The following is an 11225-nucleotide window of genomic DNA, read 5'->3' as shown; positions in this document are numbered from 1 at the left end:
GAATACGTGAACATGAAATCTTAGCAGATAAACTGTCGATTGTCTTTGCCGAGGGTTTTCTTTATTGTTATCTAATAAAAACTAGTGTGATAGTATGGATATCAATTTCTATGTATGTATTTATTCGTTTTATCATTTTTCATTAATCGTTTCTTCGAAGACTGTCGAAAGGTCGGTGGTCTCTTCCCAGGTACATTGTATCTGGGTTCTCTCTTCCACCAATAAAAACTGGGCGCCACCATATAACTGAAAAATTGTTGAGTGTGGCGGAAAACATCAATCAATCGAAGTTGTATGGTCCGACTTTCGACAAATTTTGTCCACCTTGTAAAAACCCTGTTAAATCAATGCAGGTACGTATTTATGAGGCTGTACGACATGTCATACATTATTGCACCTGTTTTAACCAGGATTATTTGGTTTTAAGACGGTTTGTACAAACAACGTTCACTCGGCCATTTCTAATGCATATTCATGAAGAAGATATCTCAAGTTACAGTTAACCTCCAGAGGTAACTTATTAAAGCTGCGTATTTTGTTACTAAAATACCGTATCAGAAGTGTTTCACGGTTTTGTTTAAGGTATTTCCACCCTCACGTGACGTCATAATATTTTGCGAAGTCAATGATTTGATAAGATTTATGCATAACACGAACATAAATTTTGTTGGAGTCTTTTTCAATAGTTATTGTAAAAAATCTTGTTAACCATGAAATATTTCAAAAGTCTAAGTTATATATGAATAATCAATAATATGTTTCAAAATATTGAATCCAAGGGCAATAACTCTGTTTTCATTAAATTATTTATCAAGTCCATAATGCGATAAATTTCCTTTATTTTTCACAAACTTTTTGTATATTTTTGAAAGAAACCGTTTCATGAAATTGTTATGAATACTATTACATCGTTACAACCAGTTTTTGCGAAATATTGATAATGCTGTTCAAGGAAAATTGCCATTTTCTGACATTGATAACAGTTATATTGTGCTAATTAATAATTTTTAATTAATACCGCAACATACTTATTTTCTCATTTTTATTTGTTACTAAGATGTATTATTTGAAAAACCAACAATCAAATATAAAATTAAATCCATAATTCTAGAGGGGTGGAATTACCTTAAAGAAAAATAAAATATCAAATAAATTTTAGCAATTCTTAAATATCTTCGTTGTTTTACGCTCTTTCAAACCTATATTTATACAGAAGAGATGTACATTGTACGTCATGTTGGGATTCCCCTCATGTACAAGGGGCTAATTATAGACGCATAACAGACATAGCTTTGAATCGGTGATAAATGGCACCAGTCCTAAAAGAACAGACCATAAGTTTTACCAACGAAGGAAGAAAAAAGTTGACATAGCCGAATTAACTGAATATGATCTATCTATATACTGGACTCCATGCTTTACTATTTGAATCATACCGTGGGGACCCGGGTTAGAATAGGTCCTCACTACCCTTGATTGTCGTAAGAGTCAACTAAATGGGGCGGTCTTTCGGATGAGACCGTAAAAACCAAGGTCCCGTGTCACAGCAGGTGTGGCACGATAAAGATCCCTCCCTGCTCAAAGGTCGTAAGCGCCGAGCAAAGGCCTAAATTTTGCATCCCTTCACCGGCAATGGTGACGTCCCCATATGAGTGAAAAGTCCTCACACGGGACGTTGAACAATATACAACCAACTACTATTTGAATCGAATATGATGCGCAGGGGTTCCCAACATGAGCGACAGGTGCATGTATGGGTTCCCATAATATTTACGTTTTAAATAATCTTCTGACACTGTTTTCTTTTACATGCAACTGTTTTCAAATATGTAATAAAAGGAAAGTTAATAATTTTTAAAACTACATGTAATTCATTTGCATTAAATTAATTCTGTGCACTTTGAAGAGAATAACGGGTGAACATCAGACTCTATAGTTTAAAATTTTGATTGACCGAAAGTGCCAGTGATCTTTGAAAAAAACCCGATGTATCACCTGTTACCAGAACTTTTAAAGGGAAAGGAAAGGAGAATTACTGTTTATATTATGTGATGATATTGCCACGTGATTCTTAGCGTTGACAGAGTTGTATGTGAAGCTTGCGTAACGCGCCCTCTGGTGAGAGAATGGACGCATTCCAGAGAAAAGTAGTCCCGCGTGCTTAGTGCAGATGAACTCCGATAGAAAATTTTTGGACTAAGAAATCAAACGATTTTTCATTCAATCAGCATCGTTGTTAAGTCATCACTTAAAGTTATTAAATGATTTGCATATCATCATGAAAATGTTCTATCTCTCATGATTATGTTGGTACATGTACAGGGTTAAAAGTAACTTTTAGGAGTTAAACGCCCTAACTTAGATAAACGCACACGTTTATGACGTTATCACTATGGAACGTTTCTACGTCATCAAAACAACTTTTGTTAATAAAAGACAACCGTTTTGAGAATAGGAGCCAGTCGATAGCAGGAAGCGACTTGGCATACTTCGGGCAGTGGCATGGTTTTATATTTCCAAAACTATTGGGTGAAAATATCTGTTTAGCAAGTGGATCATTATTAAATTGCGATCAACGTATCCTTTTCAACCTTGACAAATGACCAGAAAATAAACAGCGATCCATGATTGTGTAATTATCCAAAAATAATATTCTGCTAAAACTTTTACAGTGGGTACTATTTACAATTGTCATCTTCGAATATGCTTTTCTTTCTATTTGTTATATTATTTGTCTGTTATTGTAGGCATATGTCTTTATTTTCAATAATACCAACATCTGCCTTCTTGTTCGGTTTTACTAGACACACTGCCAATCTTGCAGAGTATTAACAAATTTTATATGTGTACCAATTTCATTGTCGAATACCCGAGAAATCGCATTTCAGACTGCTGGGATTTTCAGCAAACAATGCAGAGAGCATCTGTTGAGCTATCACTGTTTTACCATTAGATAACTTCATTTACCGTAGTTGATATCATTGTACATGTGCATGCAACATATAGGTAGGCATAATTCTACATGTTTCTCTCCTATTGAGAACCCAACTGTGAATTCCTTCATTTTTCAGACAAGTTTGGTATACCACTCTATTCAGAGAAAATCCTCCTATTCTTTAAACTAAACTGTAATGATAGAGGATAAAGGATAAGTAAGCTATGTGTTTAGATGCCCCATCAAATCTTAAGTTAATAAAATCAGGTTGGATAATCCATCCACACTACACGCCTCAGTCACGTCACGTTTTATGATTTTGGGATTACTCATTTAAGAAGGATTAACTTACGATTAAGGTCTGACGAGTTCATTATAAGAGTACTTTTAAGAGAACACAAGAGAATACACAATGGATGCCAGATTGTTTATACTGCCTTTCCTCATAGCTCTGGGTAATGTTTTACGTTGTTGATTATTTAAATTAAAGTTATATATTGGAATAGGAATTCAGTAACATAATTGGCACTATGCTTTGATTCTTTTCATTCTCAATGTTTCATATTTGGACCGAGTTCGTTCGTGCTGCCATGTCTTGATTTCAGAATTCTAATTTTGAATGCTTTTAAGATGGCAGTGAGAGTTGTTCTTATCCAAACTATATCCAGAACGTAACATGGATAGACAGCACCAAGGGTCGTGTGGTGTACGGCGACACGAAGATGACTGGGTGGGCCTTCACTGCCTTTAATCAGCTGATTTCGGACTGGGAGTGCTACATGAAAGACGATCATTTCATCGTGTCAAGGTAACAATATTGTATACATGTACATTTTTAATTTTGCTGACATTTTATTTCCGTTACTTTCGCTGAAAAACACTGGAATTAAAGATATGGAAGTAATAGTTGCGGTGTGAAAACCGCTAGGAGTGAATTCCAAGCTACACAGTATTGTAGTATTGACATTTCCTGTGACAACGACTATTTCTTTTTTAAAAATCTTCAAAATCAAACAAGGACCAAAATGTATAGATTTGGTGTCAAATAATATGTAGAAACTTTTTGTTCTTAAAATTAAAGTGTATATTGAAAACATCAGATAGAAAAGATGCTCTTGTGTTGTTATAGAACTGTCTTAAAGGGAGTCAAAGTTCGGAAGAGGCATAATATCTTAGTTTTTATTTTTAATCAAACGAAATAGCATTCGTTTTGGCTATAATAACTCTAAAACTTCATTGTTATTTCGGATTTCAAACATTTCGGTTGAGCATCACTGAAGAGACATTATTTGTCGAAATGCGCATCTGGTGCATCAAAATTGGTACCGTATAAGTTTTACATTATGACCCCTGGGTCGAGGCCTCTGCTGGTGGACTGTTAGTCCCCGAAGGTCTCTACAGCCCAGTAGCTAAGTACTTCGTTACTAGCTTGAAAATACGGATTTATATTTAATTGCTGTTATAAGATTTAGAAATTCATTTCAAAATTAAGGATTGTCTCCCTCATGCATAGCTCTTATCCTTAGACGAATTTGACTCCACTTTTTTTGGCACGCTGTTTTTGGCTATAATAGCTCTAAAACTTCATTGTAATTTCGGATTTCAAACATTTCGGTTGAGCATCACTGAAGAGACATTATTTGTCGAAATGCGCATCTGGTGCATCAAAACTGGTACCGTATAAGTTTTACATTCATCAGGTCAACAACAACAATTAGAGTGTTCGGAGCGGAAGTACATGCCTACCTCTGTCAAAAGCTGAGTCTGATTGGAGAAAATGCATTATATTACTACCCAATGACAGGTAGAGTTAATTAAATAAATATATTTGTCTTTGTAGATGTATATTGGTTAGCACAATGAAATACCTTTCATTATGGTCCCCTTCATGGGACTTTGAAAATTAATGGTTCAAAGTAGACAAACTGTATTGATTTCCACTTGATATGGGTTAATTTAATCAATAATCGAAGAAAATATATATGTTGCCAGATTTTTAAAGATGTCAGACATACAAAAACAAGTTTATATCAACATTAAAAAATCGGTACGGTACATTTTCAGTAAACACTTTAACAGCGTGATGAAAATACATAAAACTGGTTAAAATGTCAAATTTTTTATTTCAACAGCTTAAAAAATTGCTGCTTTATAAATATATATATATTAATTGTGGATTTCAAGGAAATCATTGTATGGTAGACATACAATAGAGAAATATCAGCATAGGAGTTATTGCCCTTGATAACATTTTCGTAATATAGATAATTGATTATTCATAGAAAATATAAACCTTTTCAATATCAAATTGTTTACCAAGTTGTTTTGTTTTTTATTATAATATCCAGTTCATAAAATTCTAGCTAAAGATATATGTCTATTCTGCACAAATTTTAATGAAATGAATATTATGCAAAAACCTATGACGTCACACGAGGGTGAAATTACTTTAATATCTATCATATTGTAACTTTAGAACTAACGGAATAGATTCTTTCGAGAAATTTTCACGCAAGCATCTTTTATTTGGGAGAAGTGTCAGGATGTTTGATCTACGCATGACGGTAGGCTGTACATAGCGGTGAGGGTTCTTTATTGTGTCAACGCCTACTGTGACACGGGACCTCAATTTTTAAGGTCATGTAAAAAAGACCCGCGATTTCCACTTCTAATGCCAGGTGCTTCTGAAGGAACAGTCACTACCTATGTTAAACTTCTTAGTTTTGACGCGGTACCGGAATCTAGAATCAAAGGCGGGCCTCCGTTTACGAAACGATTACCCTAACCACTAGGCTAAGGGTGAAGTTCCATCAATTTAGACCTACATGCATACATGACGCTCCGTGCTATAGCTGTGAGGTTTCTTTATCATGTCAACGCCTACTGTGGACCACAGCTTTAAAGGTCTCATCCGAAAGACTCAAAATACCGAATTTTAGTAAAGGAACCATCAACATCTATTTTTACTTAAATGTCTCTTAGGTCTGACGATGTCAAGGTACAAGCGGGACTCGAAACCTCGAACTCCCGAAAAAGCGCATGACTACCGCAATCGACTTAGAAAATAGTTATGCATGAAAGCTAATGATACAATGGTATTCGGTAAATTCATATGGATGTGTTTTTCATTCAAAACATCATTCCAACTTTTGATTCAGGAGTACATGTATACACTACTGTTTGACACTTTGTTCTGATGAGAAATATTTATTACTAGATCTACAATGATTTTGAATGCAAGTTTATTACATGTACCGAAGAAGAATTTCGTATTTTGTAAATGTCAACTTCTAATGAATCATGTGTCAACAGATAAAGAAGAAAATGCCGAGAAGGAAAGAGTGCACGTGACTGCGGCCCGCGTGTCTGAAGTCTGTACTGTTTGTAATCCTAAATCTTCTCCAGCCGATGAGGAATTTCGAGTTCTAGTCAGGGAAGGTAGCTCATGACAGATTCTGCTTATACATCACGTTGTGTGCACATCAATAATTATTCCTGTTCTTGAAAATAAATTACCTTCCTCAGCACATTTTTACAAGCCAAGGGTTTCCGATCCAAACTCTACTCTCTAGATCGGAAACCCTTGGCTTGTGAAACTTTCTTCAGCACTGCTTTGTTTGCTCATGAGACAATAAAAACGTATTACGAAACATTTTGAAATATTGTGAAAATTCTTAACCATATATTCAACTCCTGTTGCAAGTCTTTAAATTTCTGTTTGTATTTCTAGTATTAATGCCTTTCAATTTGCACTTTAACAATTTTTATGCTCCATGAAAAATGTCGGTGGAACATATAGTCGCTGTTTTGTCTGTCCGTCCTTCCGTCCGCACTCGTATCTCAATCTTTCATCAAAAATTGATATATTTGGACCCAGATTTTCAAGTTTTGGACCAATATATCTCAACGTCATTTTGGAAAGGCCAAGGTCCCCCAAAACATAAAAGTTCCTGATTACAGGTTTTTTTTTATACAAGAGTTCCGATTTTCTAAGCCTTTCATCAGAAGTCGATCATAATTGATCACAAGTATTCCTTGGTACAGGGGACCTTTGGACCAAGGTCATTTGGAAAGTTCAAGATCATTCTCAAAATATACTTTATATAAGGAAAAAGTTCCTTATGAAAGGTGAAGATAACAAACAGTGATCAATCTCATAACTCCTATATTTCAACAGGAATTGATCATAATTATATCACACAAATATCGCTTTCAGACAAAGGTAATTTTGAAAAAGTCAAGGTCACGCCGAACATATTCTTTACATAAGAAAATTTTTATTTCAACACTTTTTGAACAGGTATTAATCACAAATAAGCAACAGTAAATAGGTTTCAGTCAAAAGTCACATAAGGTTATTTTGTAAAAATCAAGGCAAGGTAACTCAGAACATATATTTTGTATATGAGATAAACTTTCATTTCAACAGAGAAGGATTTTTTGGACCAAGGTCATTTTGGAAAGTTGTTTGATGTTTTCCACCACACTCAACAATTTTTCAGTTATCTGGTGGCGCCCAGTTTTTATTGGTGGAAGAGAGAACCCAGATACAATGAATCTGGGAAGAGACCACCGACCTTCCGAAAGGAAACTGGGAAACTTTCTCACTTACGCCGACCAGAGGTGAGAAGCCGTGTGATTTTGAGCGCGATGCTCTTACGACTCGGCCACGGAGGCCCCAAGGTTAAGGTGACTCACAACATACCTTACATGAGGGAAAGTTCTTTACTTCAACAGTTTTTGAACAGGCATTGATCAAATATCAAATAAATAAGTAATTTAAGGACATGTAAGGTCATTTTGTAAATAGATAAATATCTATATAAACAGTTATTGATCGTTGTGCAAACCATTCGTCATATGAAGTACATGTAGTTCATTGGTTAGATGCAGGTAGGGGAGCATCCATCAGTTTTCTTGATATAAGATTTTGCATTCTTCTTAAAGAGTGAATCTGTGTAGTCAATTCATTAATTTTATTGATAAGAGAAAACACATTTAGGTAGGTTAAAGTCCGGGAATCTAGGGGAGTCTCATCATCTGGTTTAAGGTCACAATCTTATGTAGTGAAGTTTGAGGAAGTCCTTGAGGGGATAACATTGGTATCAATTGTTTTTTGTTTGGGAGTTTTTGTAATAAAAAATTGTTTTCCGCATATCGCATGTATTTGTCTTTGATGGTGTATGAAATGTAATTTATTCCAACGATTTCTCAATTAAGTTCAAAAGTTATATAAGGAGGGGTTGATTGGTTGTACATGTGTATATTGTTTAACGTATCACTCGAGAATTTTTCAGTCAAATGAAGACGTCAACATTGCCGGCGAAGAGCTGCAGAATTTAGGCCAATACTCGGTGCTTACGGCCTTTGAACAAGGAGGGGTCTTTATCGTACCACACCTGCTGTGACACGGGACCTTGGTTTTTAAGATCTCATCCAAAGGACCGCTCTATTTTGCCGCCTCTTACGACAAGCAAAGGGTACCTATTCTAACTCGGATCCCCATGGGACTATAGGGAGGGCTAGTATAGTTCAACTTTTGAAAGTCATAGGAAAATTAAAGTCCTAAGCCAAAACAAACAAAAACATTACAACTCAATTCTGTGACAAACGGGATGAATTCAGCTTCTCCATCGTCAACTACCCATATGTAGCAAAATTCCATTATCATCTGCACATGGTGTAACTGTTTGTGTCTTACAACTGATTCCATACGCTGGAGCTTGTTCTTTATATCGTCAGGATTTAACTGGGGCAGGTTACTGACAAATAAGTTGATGTTATACGGGTTTCAACAGTCTCGTTTAAATTTTATGGTCGCTATAATGATTTGATTTACCAATACAACCTGTCACCTGGTAAATTGCTGACATGTTTCATACCAATTAAGGCCGGTCTAACACACTGATTTTGACTACTTATTACTCCGTTTACCCGATCGAGATATAGGACTCACGGCGGATGTGACCGGTCGACATGGAATGCTTACTCCTCTTAGGCACCTGGTCCCACCTCTGGTATGTCCAGGAGTCCGTGTTTCCCCTAATCTTAATTTTGTATTCTTTATAGGAGTTATGAGATTAATCACTGTTCGTTATCTGCACATTTTGATCAAGTTGTGCTTTCTCATTTTTTGCATGCTGATTTTGGCTGCAGATTGCTCCGTTTGCCTGATTGACAATGTTGCGCTCACGGCGGGTGTGGCCGGCTGACATGGGATGATTGGTCCTTGTGGCACATGGTCCCACCCCTGATACCGTATGTTCGGATTCTTCCGTGTTTGCTCTTCTTAATTATGTGTTGTTTACCGGAGATATGAGATTGATCACTGCTCGTTGTCTTCATCATTTCGTGCATCCATTGTTTTTTTTATCAAGTGCCCTTAACACCAGGTGAGGGATGCATGAAAAGGTAAAGATAAAGAATAGGGATCAGTCTCAATTACATCAAAAAGAATAATAAATTACAAGAACTAGATTGTTTCACAAACAATCATAGTGGAAGGCATAGATCTTCCTCTTAATATACACTGTATATTAAACAAATAACGGATATTTTCTGCTGTTGTCTATTTTTGCGTACAAGAAAAATCCGCAAAAATTACAATCGCAGAAAATATATATCGATACATATAAATATAGATAGGTATTATGCAACCGCAGAAAATGAAAAAGCAGAATATAATTCGATATATGTACATGTACTGCATAGAGATCGGATCGAGAAAAAAATTCCACTTGCTGAAAAAACTCGTATGGTATATATAAACCAATAAATGTTTATGCCCTCCAAAATATGTATAGTATATAATATGGTTTTCGATTTGAAAAAAAATATAACAAAAAGATGTCACTTTAATACCTCACAATTAATCAGTAGGGCACAATCAAGCATATATTATTCATATTTACTTTTGATTTGGAAATCTTTTCACCTGATTGAATATCTATGATTGGGGTTCGTCTCAAGAAAAACAATGATAAAAATGTACTGGTATACAGTATTGTCAAATGTACTCTACTCTTTTATCACAATATACATGTACATTCATTTAAAACCAGATTTCCTTTCAAAATTTGTTTTATTAGAAGCGTAACATATCCAAACGTCAAATCAAATATAAGGAAAGTAAAGTTAACGTTACATGTATCTGGAATGATTGATTTATTGACAAAAATACCATATACATCACAATTTAATTGGTCATACAATCCATATAATCAGTACAGTATATAGAAATTAAAGTCTTGTATTCAGACATCCAGACTTCTAAGTAAAATTATTTTGGTTGGTTGATTATATATAAATAAATACGGAACTATTGAATATAAAGCACAAAAATACACTATGTATGCATACCTACTTCCGCCCAGCCCGGTGTTAAATTCATGACCTATGGAACAAAACATCCTAGCAGCGCGTGATCAACGCGTTAGACATCTATGTCATTTAAAAAAACCCACAAAATAACCTTACTTTTAATGAGAAGGGGATTTTTGCCACGCTTTATTGGGGCGGAAGTTAGTATCCGTGTGTAGTGAAGTTTTTTTGTGATTTCTAACAAATGGATGGATGAATAGTCTTTGAACATCCAATACTACAAAGAGTGGAGAATTATGCACATCTTTTATGAAAGAGAAATTTAAAATAAAAATGAATGAACTATATCGTTTTAGGTGCTGATGTCGACCCCGATTTAGCCGAGTCCCCCGTTGTTGGATGTAATCCTTGTGTTCTTCAGTGTGGGTTACCAGGGTCCCCGCCCATCCCTACCACAACAACGCATACACCAATCCATACGTCAATTACGAAAAAGAAAAAGAAGCCTTCAGTCAAAACCACAAAGAAAGCTGAAGGCAAAATAAAACAAAAATCCAGTGCTGGAGTCGTCGTTGGAATTGTGATTTTGTCTTTAGCCATAGTATCTATTGCTGTAGGAGCTACAGTATGGTACTTCCGCTTTAGAAAATAAAAGATAAAATCATTATCCCTTCCTTTCGTTGATACAAACGCGAAAGTTGACATTTTAATTTGGAAATTTAGTCTATGAAATGTGCTTTTTCCACGACCCCAGTACAGAATTGCTCTTTACTGCCTTACTGGAGTTAATTACCATCACGCGTAATTTCCATCTTTCTGTCTGAGCAACACGTACATTTAGCACGTGGAAATCCGTGTAACTGACGTTAATCTTCTCTTATTTCAAAATGACACCGGTCATGTCATCAATTCTAACGAAAAGATCACACAACCGCACTTGCAATTTCTTTCCGTGGAAAATAGAACGTAT

General features: G+C 35.4%; 1 protein-coding gene across 1 annotated transcript; it reads left to right on the top strand.

The window, feature by feature from the left end:
* Nucleotides 1-3347: 3347 nt before the first annotated feature.
* On the top strand, nt 3348-10920 carry LOC125680028 (uncharacterized). The gene is made up of 5 exons (XM_048919474.2): nt 3348-3390; nt 3566-3743; nt 4636-4739; nt 6248-6373; nt 10612-10920. The coding sequence occupies exons 1-5, from the start codon at nt 3348-3350 to the stop codon at nt 10905-10907; spliced, it is 747 nt and encodes a 248-aa protein (XP_048775431.1). The 3' UTR covers nt 10908-10920.
* The last annotated feature ends 305 nt before the right edge of the window (nt 10921-11225 follow it).

The sequence above is a fragment of the Ostrea edulis genome, chromosome 2 (assembly GCF_947568905.1).
Source record: "Ostrea edulis chromosome 2, xbOstEdul1.1, whole genome shotgun sequence".
Classification (NCBI taxonomy): domain Eukaryota; kingdom Metazoa; phylum Mollusca; class Bivalvia; order Ostreida; family Ostreidae; genus Ostrea; species Ostrea edulis.
The sequence above is the reverse complement of the archived record's forward strand: the minus strand, read 5'-3'. Positions and strand labels throughout refer to the sequence as shown.

Coding starts and splice junctions, on each gene's coding strand:
- LOC125680028 (XM_048919474.2), top strand. CDS start 3,348: ATGGATGCCAGATTGTTTATACTGCCTTTCCTCATAGCTCTGG. Junction 3,744..4,635: donor GATCATTTCATCGTGTCAAG/GTAACAATATTG, acceptor TACATTCATCAG/GTCAACAACAACAATTAGAG. Junction 4,740..6,247: donor ATATTACTACCCAATGACAG/GTAGAGTTAATT, acceptor ATGTGTCAACAG/ATAAAGAAGAAAATGCCGAG.